This window comes from Hydra viridissima, unplaced genomic scaffold (assembly GCF_058129835.1).
Source record: "Hydra viridissima isolate aposymbiotic clone 2 unplaced genomic scaffold, HvirCarnegie_v1 scaffold_7, whole genome shotgun sequence".
NCBI lineage: Eukaryota > Metazoa > Cnidaria > Hydrozoa > Anthoathecata > Hydridae > Hydra > Hydra viridissima.
The window spans coordinates 7,910,812-7,927,370 of NW_028324306.1; the positions used below are offsets into that span (position 1 = coordinate 7,910,812).

Genomic DNA, 16,559 nt, shown 5'->3' on the forward strand with positions numbered 1-16,559 from the left:
TTCTGTAAAGATATATATATATATTTTTTTTTCTTTACAAAATTATCACTAATACATTTATTAGTCATGTAAGTTTTGTCTTTAATTCAGAAAAAAAATGTTTGATTTTTTTGACCACATTTTTTTTAAAAAAAAGTTTAGTTTTTATAACTAATTTTAAAAATTTTAACAGTGAGTAATGATAATTATTGCAGCTACTTTTAATAAATATGATAACTGATTGTCTGATGATTTTAACTTTACTATGAGTAGATTGTTTGCTTGTTTTAGTTGTTCAATAATCTTTTTTAGGCTCTGTCAGTCAATATATCTCCTTACATCTTGCGATTATTGCGCAGCCCAACACGTGAACTTCGACCACTTTTAGTATTTATATTAGCAAAAATTCTTGCTGTAGATAGTGTAAGTTATTTTTCTTTCTGTAGATAGTGTGAGTTTTTTTGTTTTTAGTAGTTGTTATAATAATGTAAAAAGAGCTCAAGGTCTAAATATAGAGATGAATAAAAAAAATGTTTTGTTAATAACTAACCGTATATAAATACTTTATGTACTCCATTAATTATGAGTACATTAATTATATACTCCTTATTAAGCATCAAGTGAGATGACATTAATTATCTACTCCTCACTAGTTATCAAGTTTTGTTTAAGGAGAGAGATTTATTGTCAAAAGTACTTTTAAATTTGAAAGCTACTTTATTTTATTGTTGAAAGTTTTATGCTTTACATAGTTGCTGCTAAAAAATGTTTTTATGCTTTACATAGTTGCTACTAAAAAATGTTTTTCATTTTGTTAGAAAATTTAACTAAAATTTTTTTTTTAAGTTCTGTTAGGGTTAAAAGTTAATAACTCAACTTTTAGAGATATGTAAAATATTTAAAAAAATACTTTAGTTGCAATAGACTTTAAACAATATATTTTTCCTAAACAATATATTTCTCCTAAATAATTTACATACATGGTGTTTTGTAACAAATTGTCAGCTGAGAACCAAGAGGCTTTATCTCCACTGTTTGTGATTTGGAGTAATTCGATTTTCAAATTTTAGGGCACAGATAGTGGCAGTTGATCATTTTGTAAAATATTTATATTTTCAAATCTAATAGTAAATTAAGTCTTATTTTTATTAGATGTAATAAAAATTTGTTTGAAAGGATGGTTTTAATCTAATATTGCTGCAAACTGAACCTAGTTGCAGCCTGCTGGTTTGCATTTCTTCAAACTTTAATAAACTGCGTTTTTCAGAAAGCGGTTTATATGATTACTCTCGGGTGATTAATAAAGGCGGTTACACTTAAAGTTTTTATTCTTGTCAGGACTGATATATATTTCTATAACAAACATCCAGTTCAGTGTTTTAAGCATCAAAGAGGTGCTTAAAACACTGGTTCCTAGTTGTTAGTTCTTCATGATAAATTATTTTAAAAATATTTTAATGCAGTTTTGAAAAGCATAAAACAAAAAAAATTGCAAAATATAATTTTTTGTGCGTGAGGTTCAGTTATGTTGATGCAAACACAATACAAATAATAAATAATGCAAAACTAGTTTCAGGGTTTCAGAATTAAAAAAACATATACTTAATTATGTTGGTTACAAATTTTAAGTTGGTTGCAATAGTAAATATAAATTAAAGACTAATCCAAACATTCTGTTTTACTTGAAAATGAAATACAGCAGTCTGCAAATTAAAATTTATAAAATAGTTTTTTTTATTTGATCAAAAGTTCATAAAAAGAGTTCAAAAAAAATTGATGAAGAACCAAGGTGTCAATTGAAAATTGCTGCAAACAAAAATTGATAATAATTAACATTAAACACTAGGTGAATGTTTGTTAGACCGATGACATATATTCTTTGTCTTGAAGTAGCATGAACTCTAACATTGATCTTTTACTTTTTCTATTGAGATTTCTTTTTTTTTAAGCACCTTCAGTTGCACAAACTTTAAATGGTTTGCCATTTTTTTAATATTTGAATTTTGGTGTCTAGTGTTATAGTTGAAAATATTTTCCAACTTCCATTCAGAACTTAACTCAGTTTTGTATTCAACACTCCATGGCTTATCAGCTGAGTATTTAAGTATCTTTACTTTAGCATATAGAACATTTTTAAGCAATGAATAATTCTTAGCAACCGTTTGAAAGTCCATCACTGCTCTTCTTTAATTTGAATGAACTTGATTGGATTCTTTTGAGGTATGTATTTTAGAATTCTGACAAGGCCAATTGAACTGTAAACTTCAGCAACTTCCATATTTCTTTCAATAATACTATTTAAACTGTCTATCTCCTGCATAACACTATGTCCTGGCTCACAAAATTTCTGAATGATTGTTTTAATTTGCAGATGATTTTGCATGAAAATTCTTAAAGCAATCGTCATAAAACTATTTCTATTCTGCGAAACACAAGAGTTGCTCCATAAACAAATTTCAGTTACCTGAGATTCATCTGCAACTATTTGATAGAGTATAACAAGAAAAGCACTAGCTATATCATTTCCTGTTCAACCACTTGTAAGTTCTGACCAAACTGCACTATAATTTTTTTTTGATATTGAGCATTGTGCAGTCAAATGAAAAACAGTCAACTTTCGTTTGTAAAAAATGTTGGAAATGTTTGCTGTTAGTAGGCTGTAAACATTTTCCATATCGAAGCAAATAACACACTTGCTTTTATCAAGCCTATCATGATTACGTTCTTCATTAGTTTCAGCTTTGTTTTTATGTGAATTTTATATTCTGTTTTTTCATGAGTTTGGTGAAGGATTCATTTTCATACTTTCACATTTATCACATCTATCTTTTTTTAGTCTATGAACTTCAATGTGAAACTCTGTGTTAAATATCTATACATACTTTTTTTTGCAGGAATTACATTGTCAGAAACATATTTTTCACAATATTTCTCATACAAGATGGTCATATTCAGATTTTCTTGAATGTACTCTTTATTTGTACTTTTGCGACAAAAGTGAATGTCGATTCTGGGAATGCTTTGAATATGTTTACGTGCGGAATCTTTAATGTAATTTGGGACAGTTCCACTAGGTACTTTACCTCTTTTATACTGTTGAGGTGTTCCTGTTGTTTTGTTTTTTGTTAAATGGTAATTTCTAATTCTTTTTTCATTAATATCTAGAGAACATAGATAAAATTCTTTGCAAACACGTATAAGTTCATCAGAAACAATAAAGTAATATGAATAACTGTGTTTTTTAATTCTGAATTTTCAGCAAAACGAGACCTTTTTTTGTTCACTACAATTGTAGTTTGGGAGTAAAAAAGACGCTTTTTTTGATTATTTAAAACCCAGTGTTGTTTGTGCAAAGTTTCTTGATCAGCAATGCTTATTTTTAATTTACATTTAAAACGACATTGAGTGTTGTCTCTCTTACAGTCTTTTATAAATTTCACCCGTTGTATTTTGTCATTTGAGGCTATGTATTGTTGCTGACCACTTTGTCTAAGTTTTTTTCTTATTTCTTTTTTCCAGAAGGTAGGGTCTCTTTTTCGTTTGCATGAAAGATTTTTTCCAGTTCTCCTGTGTTTTCTGCTACTTTCCCTGGCATCTCTGTTTGAATCAGTTTGATTCAGGAAATCATTATTTTTATCAACATGTTGTGTTTGAATAACAATGATAGATTCAGAGTAGTTGAATTGAAGATTATGTTGCAATTGAATGTAATCTTGTTCCTTTAATTTTTTAAATTAATAAATATTATATGTACAATAATAATAACTATGTTAACAATTATAATATATTAAATATATAGAACTATATAGTAAGCATTGACTAGTCTAAACAATACGTGATTTTATAGTTTAGAGAACTTTATATTTATATTCGTACCTTTGAGAGACTTCATCAGTAGTTTCATGGTACGCCATTTTATTGATAACAAATAAAGTTTTAGCGGTTGTTTAACAGCATAAACAAAGTCTTGGCTAATCTGATTGGTCAAAGGACATACGCCCAGTTGATAATAACAGTCATCTCTTTTTTGGATATATGGCCTTCTGGTTCTTTTAATATAACCCTAAGTTTTATGATTTTTGTGACTTGAATCACTCAAAACATAGATTTCATCATAGAGAACATTTTTTAGTAGTAAACAGAAAAAAAGTCAAAACTAGATATAAGGCCTCTTGGTTCTCGGCTGGCGAAATAACAGTTAACACACTTTAGTCAGAATAGAGTTCTTCTTAACAATTTAAGTAATTTTTATTTTTAACAAATGATAGTAAAAGTTAAAAATATAATAAGCAATAACGTTTTGTAATAAACTGCTGGTGTATATTTGACATTATTAGAATAAGATTAATTTTTATTTTTGCTTAATGTAACATAAAATATTTAAGTTAGTAATCGTTTTTTTCTAAAAAAAATGTTGCTTTTGTTATTGAAAAATATTTATTTACAATGAATATTTTTTTGTTTGATAGAGTTTTCAAACAGACCTTGTTTTTGAAAATGGACATAAGTATTTTTTATTAGTGCTGGCAGACCCTTACATGCCAGTGAGTTTTTTTCTATTTTATTTATTCATTTTTTCCTGTATATAGTTTAACAAATTTGTAGCTCTTTGTGTTTTTTTAGGCTGAACACAGAACAACAGGTAGTTTTGTTTTGGCTAGAATAATTCATGATTATCCTGCTGGACAGGTAAATTACAAATCTATTATGGTTACTCTTAAAAGACAACAATTGTATTTAAAATTTTGTATTCACAAGTTTAAGTTTATTTTACATTTGCCAATTATGTGTTTTAGTTGGTTTGCTATTTTTTTGTATAAATAATATGGTAAAAGTTGTAAATAAATTGTTTTTAGTCAGTTGAACTCAAAAAAAAATATTTAAAAATACTGAACTTGTGTTCATGACAACATCTATATTTTTACAATTTGTGGACCTAAGAATTTCAAATTCTTTAGCAGTTTCATACAAGCACCTCTCAGTATTAATTACTGAAAAAGCTTCTTTCATGAAAACTGGATTTAAGTTATATCCTACCCAATATCTGTTTTTTAAAAACTATTATGCAATCTAATTTTAAAGTTTTCTATGACCTTTTCTGAAATTAAAACCCAGCAATATAAAGAAATTGTATTAATTCTTCCTCAAAACCCAACAATGTGTAATAATCACAAATAACTAGCAATATATAATAATCACAAATGCAACTAATGCAGATTACAAAAACAAAACACTACAATGTCTTTTATATTTGTAAATTTCTTCTATATGGATAAAGCAACACTGGATTATGATAGTATGAGGAATTTTTTTCACTGTATCTCATAGTGATTGGTTATCTCAGAAATAGGTTGTTTATCACTAATTGAGCTTTTTTCAAACAGATTTGCTTCACTTTAAATAATGGGTGTTGCAGCAAATTTTGCTATGACTGTGATGGTTCCTATAAAAATTGTTTGTTACTACAAACTTCAAGACCAGTTTTTTAAAATAAATTGAATTTGTACATATTAGACAAACAAAGCTATAAAATTCCAAAAAAAAAATAATACTGAACAAAAAATAAAAGAATTGTAATACTTTCTGTTATTTTGTTTCAAATCTTTAAGAAATAGCACAGAGTTGTTATTTGATTTGTTAAACTTTATTTTACAACAAGTTTTAAAAACTATAAAAAAAATATAAACTTGTATCCCCAAAACTTTTGCTGTTTTAAATTCATAAAGAGTTCTATTGTAATAAACTTCAGAAAATTCAATCTAACAAGATATAGAAGTTGGTTATTATCTGTTATTGTTATTTAAAAACCGAAAAACCAAATGGCAATGCCAATAACCATACATAATTTTTTAAGTGTCATGTTGGTTATGAAATTCCTATATATCAGGTGGCAAATAAAATTTATCAGTAAAGTTAAGTTAGTTGTGTAATGTATTTTTTGAAGTATTCTTGCTGAAATTTAATTTTATAAAATTTTAATAAAAAAAAAATATATAATTAAATCTATTTTGGTTGTTTCATTCTACAATGCAAAGTTTGATAACATTAAAGATGAGTTGTAAAAGTTTTATGAAAATAACTCTCATTTACTTAGCAAGCAAATTTATGACCATTTTGTAGCAATTGGATACAATAAAAGATCTGTTTTTCATTAGATTAAGGTTCCTATGCATTTTTGCCCAAAGGAATCTTGCATCCTTTTTTGTTCCAAATGGGTTTGCTGTGAATGAAAATGTTTACTTAGAATGTTGTGTACAAAACTTTTTAGAGCCTTTTGTTAAAAAGCACTATTCTCCCTTGGCAAGTTCAGGAATACATCACTATGCTTGTCAAATTCAGGAATACATCAAGACCTGAAACCTCAATTTTGTGCAAAAATTGATGTTTCATTTCTTTTCATAAATCCAGCTAATTTGCCAAATGCACAACCAATTGAGGATTTTTGGGGAAGTTTGAAAGAAATAGTGTATAAGGGTGACTGGAAAGCCAAATATCTTGAGAGTTTGAAAAATAAAATAATTTTGTGTATCAATAAAATGGATTTGAGTTTTGTATAAAAGCATACAAAGAATGTGAAGAAAAGGCTTGCCCACATTTGTCATTATGATGTCTAGTAATTTTTTTTTTTAATTATAACTTAAAAGTATAGATGTTTTTCATTCTAATAAATTTTAAATAATAGTATCTGAATAAAATTGACAAATTTTATTTGCCACCTATTAATATACATTTATTTAGGATTTTTGATAATTCTTTTATACCTAACAACATATTCTTGTTTTTTATAGTTGCTCTAATTTCTCATGTTCAACTAGAAAAAAAAATAATACTAAAATCAAGATTATTAGAAATTTTTCAAACTTGTAACAATTTTGATTTTAGTTAAACAAATGCAAAGACATTTAGAAATTATCAACAAAAGCTTAATCTAAAACCTTAAAATTAATTGTACAAAATATTTTACTTGACAATTACTATTCTATTTAAAAATCACAAAAAAATCTCTTCAACATTTCATTTTAAATGCAAAATAATTTCATATTACCCTGTGCTGTACTATGCTCCGGTATCCGCTACTTTTTTTTTCTTTTATTTTGTATTGTATATGTAAGTTTTTTTGTGTTAGGAAGCATGTTTGAAGGGAAATATGATTTCAATTTGTCTGGAGCAACTCACTGATCCTCACCCACTTCTTCGGCAGTGGTTGACTCTATGTCTGGGTTTAATATGGAAAAATTGTGATGCAGCTCGATGGTGTGGAATAAGAGATAGTGCACCTGATAAAATATCAAAGCTTCTGTCAGACCCTCTTCCAGATGTAAGATATTTAATTAAAATGTAAATTCAAGTTAACTTTTTCCTGACATCTTTCTTCAACATCCTATTTGTTTAGGTTCGTGCTGCAGCAGTTTTTGCATTAGGAACACTAATAGGAAATACAGGTGATCGATCTGACCATGCTAATATGATTGACCAAAGTGTTGCAACTACTCTTACTACAACAGTTGCAAATGAAGGGTCTCCACTTGTCAGAAAGGTTCTATATATTGATAATACATTTCAAATTTTAAGAAAAGTGTTTGTTTTTTTTAAACATTTGTTTATTTACTTAATAGGGTATGTAATCTAGTATTTCTATAAAAAATAGTATTTTTTTTTTTTTATAAAAATTTTTAGGAATTGGTAGTTGCATTTTACAGTCACATCATGCAGTTTGAAAATGCATTCATTGGTGTGGCTGTTCAATTTATGGAAGAAAGTCTTTTACATGATACTCCTGGACCAAGCCCACGTGATCCAGAAACTAGGAAAGGGTGGATATTAGTTTCTCAAAGTAGTGAAGCTGTTCTTGGGACCAATGAAAATAACTTTTCAAAGAAAACCTCTACCCAAACCTTACCCCCATCAAGTACATAATTACTTGAAATTTATGTGTTAAATAAAATTATTATGATATACTTAGTTCTTAATATACTAAAATTGTCTGGAGTTTTTTTCTGTAAAATATATAGTAAAAAGGAAATAAACATCACTGTTTCATAAATACAATTAAGATTGATTATTCTGAGTTTTGCAGGTCGATCATCAAATAGTCTTAACAGCATGTATGGTAGTGTTAGTCCAACTGATGATAATCTTTGGTTTCGCTCACAAATCTTAACCACTTCTCTTCATGAAACTGTTTACACAAGAGTCTGGAAGGTATTGATAGAAAACTTTAATTACTTATTCTATGAAGTATATAACATTTATATGCTGCTGTGAAAAAGTCTTTGGACTGTACTTTGAATGTAAAACTTAGATGATTACTTTATTTATTAATTGAGTAATTAGTACAATATTTCCTACATTTATTTAGTGAGTACTTTGAAAAAAGTCAAATTTTCTTTTTTTCAAAAACTACCTCTTGCTTTCATTAAATGTTTTCTAATTTTCTGCATTCAGTTAACAAGAAAATCAGAAAAACATTTAATGAATTAAATCTACTTTATTCCATTTGACTTCCAAAGCTTTCAACAACATCCTGGAGTATTCTAAATGATCTCCTCTCACAGAAATTGAGTTTAAATTAAGAGATTGAGGGGGCCAATTTAAAGCTTAAAGACTTCATGCTCTTTTTTTTTAAAGGCATCTCTGACACAAACATAGAATATTTAGTAATTCCTTGACTAATAAGCAGGTTGTATGCAGGATCTATCTTGTGGGTTAATATGCTATAGTATTACTTTTGTTCAAGAACACCATTGACCCTGCAGAGTGGACTAAACTCAATAATTCAAAATGAATTACTGTATTTCATCTATGTTTAATGATTGGAAAGCTTTTTTTGTTTGTTGATAGCTTAACATCTATATTTCTGAGCCCATTATTTTCTTGTGGTTGCAAGAGTAGAGTAGTAAAAGTTATTAAACATAACTTTTGTTAACTTTTTTCACTGAAATGTCTTTGTTGTTTAATGTTATTAAATGCTGTTAAAACAAATGATTCCAACCACAGGTTGAAACCATTTACTTGTATAAGCACTGTAGATTTAGGAATAAATTATTTACAAGAAATTCTTTTAAAAAAATTAGAAACTTATGAATTAGTAACTTATAAACAGATACTTATAAATCAAGTAGATTTTCACATAAACTTTCAGTTATTCACTCTTAAAGTTAAACTTTTTTCACAGTTGTATTATATGTAGCTTTTTGCAATATATACATGCATGTAGAGTTTCAAAATTAAAGTTAATGATTGCTGTTAAGTTGAATGAAAGTACTTTATATTTATACTAACATAATTAAAATAGTTATATTTTATTTATATTTTATATATGTTTATTAATATTTTATTCTTTTCTACTAAATAATTTTTCTCAATTATTGTATGCTAATAGTAAAGTGTCCAAAGGCTTTTGCACTGCAATATGTTTATGTAATAAAAATCAGATATAATAGTGATAATTTATTAAATTTTAATATGTACATATAACCCCTATAAAAATTCTCAAGAAAAACCTTAATGTAACTTTTGGAAATCATTTTAGTTATCATCATTCTTATTAATCTCTACTTTATATTTAATTGTTCAATCTCATTAAAATTTTTCAAAGAAGGGTGATCTGAATACAAAACTTGTTTAAAAATATCTGTTGCAATAAATCTGTTGCAATAAATAGAAAAAAGAAATTCAGTGAACTATTGAAATAAAAATGTAGTGGGCAGCCGAACTCAATTAGCAGCACTTAGAATTGCTTAATTGCTATAACCAGCAAGCATGATCAGCTGAAATCACTGGATGAGTAAATGAAATGTTTCTGTCTGTAGAACTAAGAGGAAAAAAACCTTTATTTAAAGTGATTGATAAAAGAAAGTAACTTACATAAATAACAAAAATGGTCTATAAAAATATGGAGAAATTTTTTGTGGACAGTGGGGCAGTCATTAGACTAAATCTAATAAAAAAAGTTATTCCAATAAACAATTATTATACTCTGTATTGATGATAACATACATCTTTTAAAGTTAATTATGTACAACCTTGAATTTCAGTTCATTCTAAAATTTGATTTTATATTACATTTTTTCAACTGATTATTTAGAGATTTAGTAAATTAAAATGAATTTTGATAATAATAATTACATTTTTTTTAAACGAATTAAATTTATTTTAACTCGATTAAATTTGTTTTAACCCAATTAAATTTGTTTTACATGTTTATATGTTTGTTGGACCAAACATTTGATGTTTAGTTTGATCAGGTTTTTAGCCATTTATAATAGCAGGTTTACATATGTAGTTTAAAAACTTTTACATTTAGCTGTATTTGTTTTCAGACTTGCTATTAGCAAACACTCTACTGTATCATTAATCATGAAGTATTTTGATACTTCATGATCAATGACCTATAAATATAAAGCAATATAAAACTTTTTAAAGAGAAAACAATTATAATCCATAAACTAATGACATTTGTTCTTTATCAAAAAATTTTTTAAATAAAATCGAGTGTTAAAATCTAACAACAACAATTTTTGAATCATATTAAGGAAAAGATGGAACGAATGCTGACAGACAAGCAACAGTGTTTGAATGCTATTGTTTGTCTCTGAGTAAGTAACATTAATGAATAAAAAATTGTCTGGGGAATTCAATTGCGTGAAAAATAAATACAGAAAAATGATTTATTCAAGATGAGTTTAAAGATAAAGTTGGTTTTGCCTGTTAGGATGACTGAAGATTGGATGATTAGAGAAGAGTGTCAGGAGAGTTAAAAAAAAAAAGAAATCTTTAAGAAGTTTGACTTTGAACAAGAAAATGTTCTTAATAAAAAATGCTTCAGTCATCTGTCTTCAGTCTCTTGATCCTGCCATGGTTTCAATAGGCTTCATGGTGTAGGGACATTTATGCACACTAATACCATTATTATAAAATGGTATTAGTGTGCATTTAAAAGCTATTGACAGTATATTCAATAAATTTATTCAAAATTTTTAATTGGATTTATACTTTTCAATCAATTTATGTAACTCAGAAAAGTAATTCTTTTTATCTTAATAAAATTTTTTTTTTTTTTAGATGTTTTTTGTGTCTTAAATTTGATATATCTGCATACATGGTAACTACTCAATCAAGTCCATATACCTACACAAATTTGTTTATACATGAAGTATAAACAAATAAACAACTTTACGTAAAGAAAAAAGTGGAATGAATTTTGTCAATTAAAACTTAATTACCTTAAGCATACATTCAAGCTTTGTGAAAATTCCATTTTCTAGAAACTGGTCATCTAGAATTTTCTAGAAACTGGTCATCTAGAATCTGGTCATCTCAATAACCTGACTTGTCAATTATACAGCATATATTTGCTAGGCCAATTAGCAGCAAACAGAAAGTAGCCACTTATGGAAATATGTAAAAAAAACATGGTGAGAAGTATACCTTCAATATCTAAAAAAAATCATTAGAAAGAATGCCTATACTAAGCAAGTCAATAATCAAGGGATGCCTAATTAACTGTATTAAGTTTACTTTTATTAAGTCATAAAGTTTTATTTCTCCTTGTTATATTTGTTTTTCTAGCATTTACATTTCACACATTCTTGCCTCAGAAATTAAATAAAGCTACTATTACTAACAATGGTTTACTCTAAGCATCTGCATCTCATTGTTTTTTTTATTCAAGACGAGACAAGACAATGATATCCAGGATACAATTTTTAAATTCCGAAAGAAAATTTATTGTCCCGGTTTTTAATTTTATTCCGGGACAGTTTATTCGTCAATTTTTTCCGGGACATTTCTTGTCTCGTTATGCTTGTTCCGGTTCATTTCGAGAAAACGATTCCGAGATGCAGACCCTTAGTTTACTCAAAATTAAATTAAGCAAGTATTAACTTTTCACTAAAAACTTTGGAGAGTTTAACTGCTTTTAAACTATTAGACAGTTATTTTCAAATGATTGGAGCATGATTCATTTTAATTCATAAAATCTTGAGCATAATTCTTTGCATACTAATTTGATATTTGGGTAGCTTTGCCATATAATTTCAGATAATTATTTTTTTAAAAGGCCATGATCAATCTTTCGATGGATCCTCATACTGAAACAGCTGATATGGCTAAAAAAGTTGTCAATACTATTGCAGTCAAGGTATTCAAGAACTATTCTCATATCCTAATAAGAAAAAGTTTCTTTTTGTAGATTTTTGTGTGTTTTTTCTAAAACTTTTATTTTAATATTTACTTTTTTGTAAAAGGCTGCTATAAACATGAAGCCACGCAATTTATCCACTTCAGTTTCGGGAAATGTATCATTACCTTCTTCACCCAATACATCAGATGAGAGTGCAGCTCAGCCAAGGTACTGAGTAAATGTTCTTATTGTCTAAAATTTTTCTAATTTTGTAAAATTGGATTGCAAACCAAATAATAGACATGAAATTTATAAATCCTTTCTATATGAAAAGTATTTTTAAAAAAGTAGTTTTTTATTGCATCTGATTGTCTTTACAAATGTGTAATGTACATTTATGTGATAATTTGGAAATTATGTATAATTGTCAGCAACTTATTTGCTTCTCATTTTGGCTAATCATTTTTTCCAGTTGTTTATAAAGTATCCCATTAGATAGGAGGTGGTAATTAATAAAGTATTAATTTATCAATGGAATGTAAGTAATAAATAATGATGCTCTTTGAAGGAGTTCTAAGTAGTATGGCACTTATTTTTTTATGGTAATTTTTTTTATTATTAAAATAAAAAATTAGTCTTTGAGTTTTGAGATGACTTTTTTGAAATTTCATAAAAACTTTAATACTCCTAAATTTGCAGCAAAAACTCATTTTTAAAAAGATTGAACTTAATAGGACCTATCACTCTTTTGCCCAAAGCAAATATTTTTAGAAAAAAACTTGAAAACTACTTTAAGTTCTTTAAGTTCTTCTTTTTGTTTAATAGCTTCTTCAATCACTACTTTTCTAATTCTCTTTCTCCAGATTAAAAAAAAAAAGTGAATTGAATACTTACAGCCTTTCTGTTTTGTGAAGCAGGTATTTTGTGCTTGATAGTGACACGCCTAGCTTTCTACTAAAAATATGTAGCACAGTGTCAGACAGTTTAAGTTGGGGATTGGGGCATCATGAAGTTATCTAGTTTAAGAGATGGTAGAGGAGAGCACAGGGGAGGTGATTTATGATTCTTAGTGATAAGCAGCAAAATACCCTAATGCTTATCACTGTTTTAAAGGCCTTAAACTAACATCTCAAACACCTTGCCTTCCAGTTGTTGCAAACTACAATTTCCATTATGTTAGGATATCTTACAGCTATCAGAGCATCCTGTGACTTGTAGTTTTGTAACAACTGGAGGGCTAGAGTTTGAGACTTGTGCATTAAACTGACAAAACATAAAATATTTTAATGGGTAACATCCATAAAATCCATATGAAAATTATGAAACTTTGAAAGATTTTTTAAAGCTGGAGTCGAAGATGGTACAATTTTTCTAACTCTGACTCCAGCCAAAATGAGCTCTGACTCCGACTCCAGAGCCCTGGTTTGTATGACTGATGTCAAAATGGTTGCACAGCTGCTCCTTGTATTATATTTTATTTAATTGACTTTTATTTTTCATTTTCTTCATTAAAAAACTTTGTTCAGCAAGCAAATCTTCTGCCTTTCATCATGTTGTAGGATGCATTTTTTCTTATGGGCTTTCTCATCTAGCTTCTTAAGAGCATGATTGATCATGGATGGAACGAATTGAAACTACTCTGCTTCTTGTCTTTGTGAAATTCCATCCTTATGGTCAAATAAATGCTTAAGATTAGTCAATTTTCTTCGAGTGACTTTAGTGTTAGGTCCACCCTAGCCAGGTTGACAAGAAGCTGGTATATTGTTATGAAAGCATTGCAAAATCTCATAGATAGTTGTTCTAGGCACTCCTTCAGCCATAAAATGTTGTACAGTGTACAATTTATCAAACTGGATGTTTGAGAACAGAGGGTGTCTTTGTTTGAAGCCATTATTTTAGATGTGTCCTGTAAAACATAAAACAATAGCAAAGGGAAAAAACTGAGGAAAAGCTCAACAAACCAACATAAATGGTTTTGTGCATAACACTATTGTTTAAATGTTGTAGACTGCTAAAGCCATTCCAGATTTTGCTGCAACACAAATTAATTCAAGTATTGAAATGTCATCAATGTAAGGTCTTTGAGGGAAGATTAGAATTTAAAAATTTATAGCCTCTAGAACTCGTCCTATTGGGCTATAGCTTTATATATTATCAAATTTTACTAATTTTTTATCCTTACTATTATAGATATCATTTAGATTACCTTTATATCCACATAATATTATTGTACCAATTTTAGAAAGTAAAGCTTAATTTAAATGTTTTTTTCTTACTTTTTTGACACACACACATGTGCGTATGTGTGTGTGCATGCGCGCATGCTTCTTTAGATAATAACATTCTATCAATGATGATAAATAAAAATTATTAAATGATAATCTGCTTTAGTAACAAATATTTTTATTTTTTTTGTTTGTTATTTTTTTATTGTCTGTTAAATGTATTAATTTTATTTTTAGACATTTAAGCGCAGAGTTTCATCGTTCAACATCTTTTCCTACAACTCCTGAACTTTATTTCAAAAAACAATCCACTAATGTCCAGTCTCCACTATATAGACCTCATTCTGTTCAATTTTCTACTAAAAGAGGAATTTTTGATAAAGGTTCTTTTGGTTTCTGTGATATTTTATAAACACTGAAATAATTTTTTTTTGAAGAGTATGATATATATGTGTGTATATATATGTGTGAGTGTGTTATATATATATATATATATATATATATATATATATATATATATATATATATATATATATATATATATATTTGTATATATATGTGTGTGTGCATATATATATATATATATATATATATATATATATATATATATATATATATATATATATATATATAGTACACATACAGTATGTGCCCAAATTGTCACCATATTTGAACAAAGAAATATTTTTTTTTTTTTTTTTTATAGAAAAGCTGTGAAGAAAAATGAAATTTTAGTTTTATTAACTAATTTTAAGACTTAGCTTACTGAAAATAATGCTTTTTATTAAATTTAGAGGATATTGAGTTTTTAAAAAAATTTTTATGTGAAGAGCTAATGGTGACAATTTTGTCGCAAATGAAAGCAAATAACATAACGTGTGTGTAATTGATTCGTAGAATTTTTTAAAAATCTTGTTAATCTTAAAAAAATTTGAAAAACTCGTAAAAGAAAGGCAAAGTGTTCATTCCAATAAAAGATTTATATTCATTATACAAGTTTACAAGTTACTTTTGAACAGATAATAATCCATTGCGATAAGCTTTGTCAACAAGAGCACGGACCCCAGATGAAAGTTAATACACATTTTTTGAGCATGCTTTACAAGTTAATTCATGATATGACATACTTTTGATTTTATTTGATCAACATTCTCTGGTTAAAAGGAATCAGCAAACACTTGTCTTTTGATTTCAGCATGAAGGAGCTCGATAGGCCGACATTGAGGGACATTGGTGGGGTTATTTTGTTTCAAAACAAATGGAATTTGTTTGTTGTTTAAATACTTAACTACTTTTGAAGAATAATGTGATGAAGCTTTGTCTGGCCAAAAGATGCAAGCTTTATCAGGGCAGTGCTTCTCAATGTAGGGGATTAGTCTTCGTTGAAGGCATTCAAATTTATACATCTGGGCATCAATGGCCATTCCCTGGCTCCAGATAAAGTAATCAGAAACACCATGATCACACAATGCATACCAAACACCTACTTTAAAGGGAAACTTGCGACCTGAGAAGCGAATCTCTTCTGGAGTTGTTGAGGCATCTTTGGCATAAAAAGTTTTACTTGAAAACTTAGCCCCATCACTCTGTGTTATATATGTTTCATCATCCATTATGATGATCGGAAGTCCACTTGCTCCCTTTGTTAAATGCTGTCAATAAAGTCGTCCAAGGGTTTTTCTTATTTTACCTTTCTTAACTGGATGGTAAAATGGTGCTGGTTTTCGCTTGTGACAATAAACACCATGTCTGTTCAAAGTATTTAAGACAGTTTTGTGGCAAACATTGTATTTTGGGGCAACTCTTCTTAAACTTTTGTTCGTTGTGTTGTTAAATTCACGTATAAGACTTCCAAGTGCAGCACCAGTGATCTTTCTAGCAGCTCCATTGTTTCTACGACCATCAGTAACACACACCATCTTCTCTGCTTGTCCGAGAACCTTGTATGCACCAGATTTGCTATAACCTGCATTTTGCAAAGCCTGTAAGGGATCTTTTTTACTCAAGTGTTCAGTACTTTTCAAGATATTGTTTGCAATTTCATGAGATGCCATATCAAAACTGTGTTATAAAACAATGTACCCATATGATAAACAGAAAAACGACAATAACAAGCATGAGTCACCTGTATATCATAAAACACAGTTTCTATTTTTAGACATGATTTATTCTAAACATATTTGCTTGTTAACATTATTCTACGAATCAATTACACGCACATTATTGTAGTA

General features: G+C 28.0%; 1 protein-coding gene and 1 pseudogene across 2 annotated transcripts in view; one reads left to right on the forward strand and one right to left on the reverse strand.

Moving 5' to 3' along the window:
• The window catches only part of LOC145184922 (regulatory-associated protein of mTOR-like), a 38,176-nt gene that overhangs the window by 14,565 nt on the left and 7,052 nt on the right, over positions 1-16,559 (forward strand). For both annotated transcript variants that reach the window (XM_090092265.1, XM_090092266.1), the window contains 10 exons: positions 292-402; positions 4,449-4,523; positions 4,603-4,668; positions 7,106-7,297; positions 7,373-7,516; positions 7,657-7,888; positions 8,057-8,181; positions 12,041-12,121; positions 12,228-12,331; positions 14,566-14,711. In XM_090092265.1, coding sequence (XP_089948391.1) covers positions 292-402; positions 4,449-4,523; positions 4,603-4,668; positions 7,106-7,297; positions 7,373-7,516; positions 7,657-7,888; positions 8,057-8,181; positions 12,041-12,121; positions 12,228-12,331; positions 14,566-14,711 — 1,276 coding nt within the window. The remainder of the gene's footprint in view (positions 1-291; positions 403-4,448; positions 4,524-4,602; positions 4,669-7,105; positions 7,298-7,372; positions 7,517-7,656; positions 7,889-8,056; positions 8,182-12,040; positions 12,122-12,227; positions 12,332-14,565; positions 14,712-16,559) is intronic.
• LOC149885966 (uncharacterized) lies at positions 1,772-3,893 on the reverse strand (annotated as a pseudogene).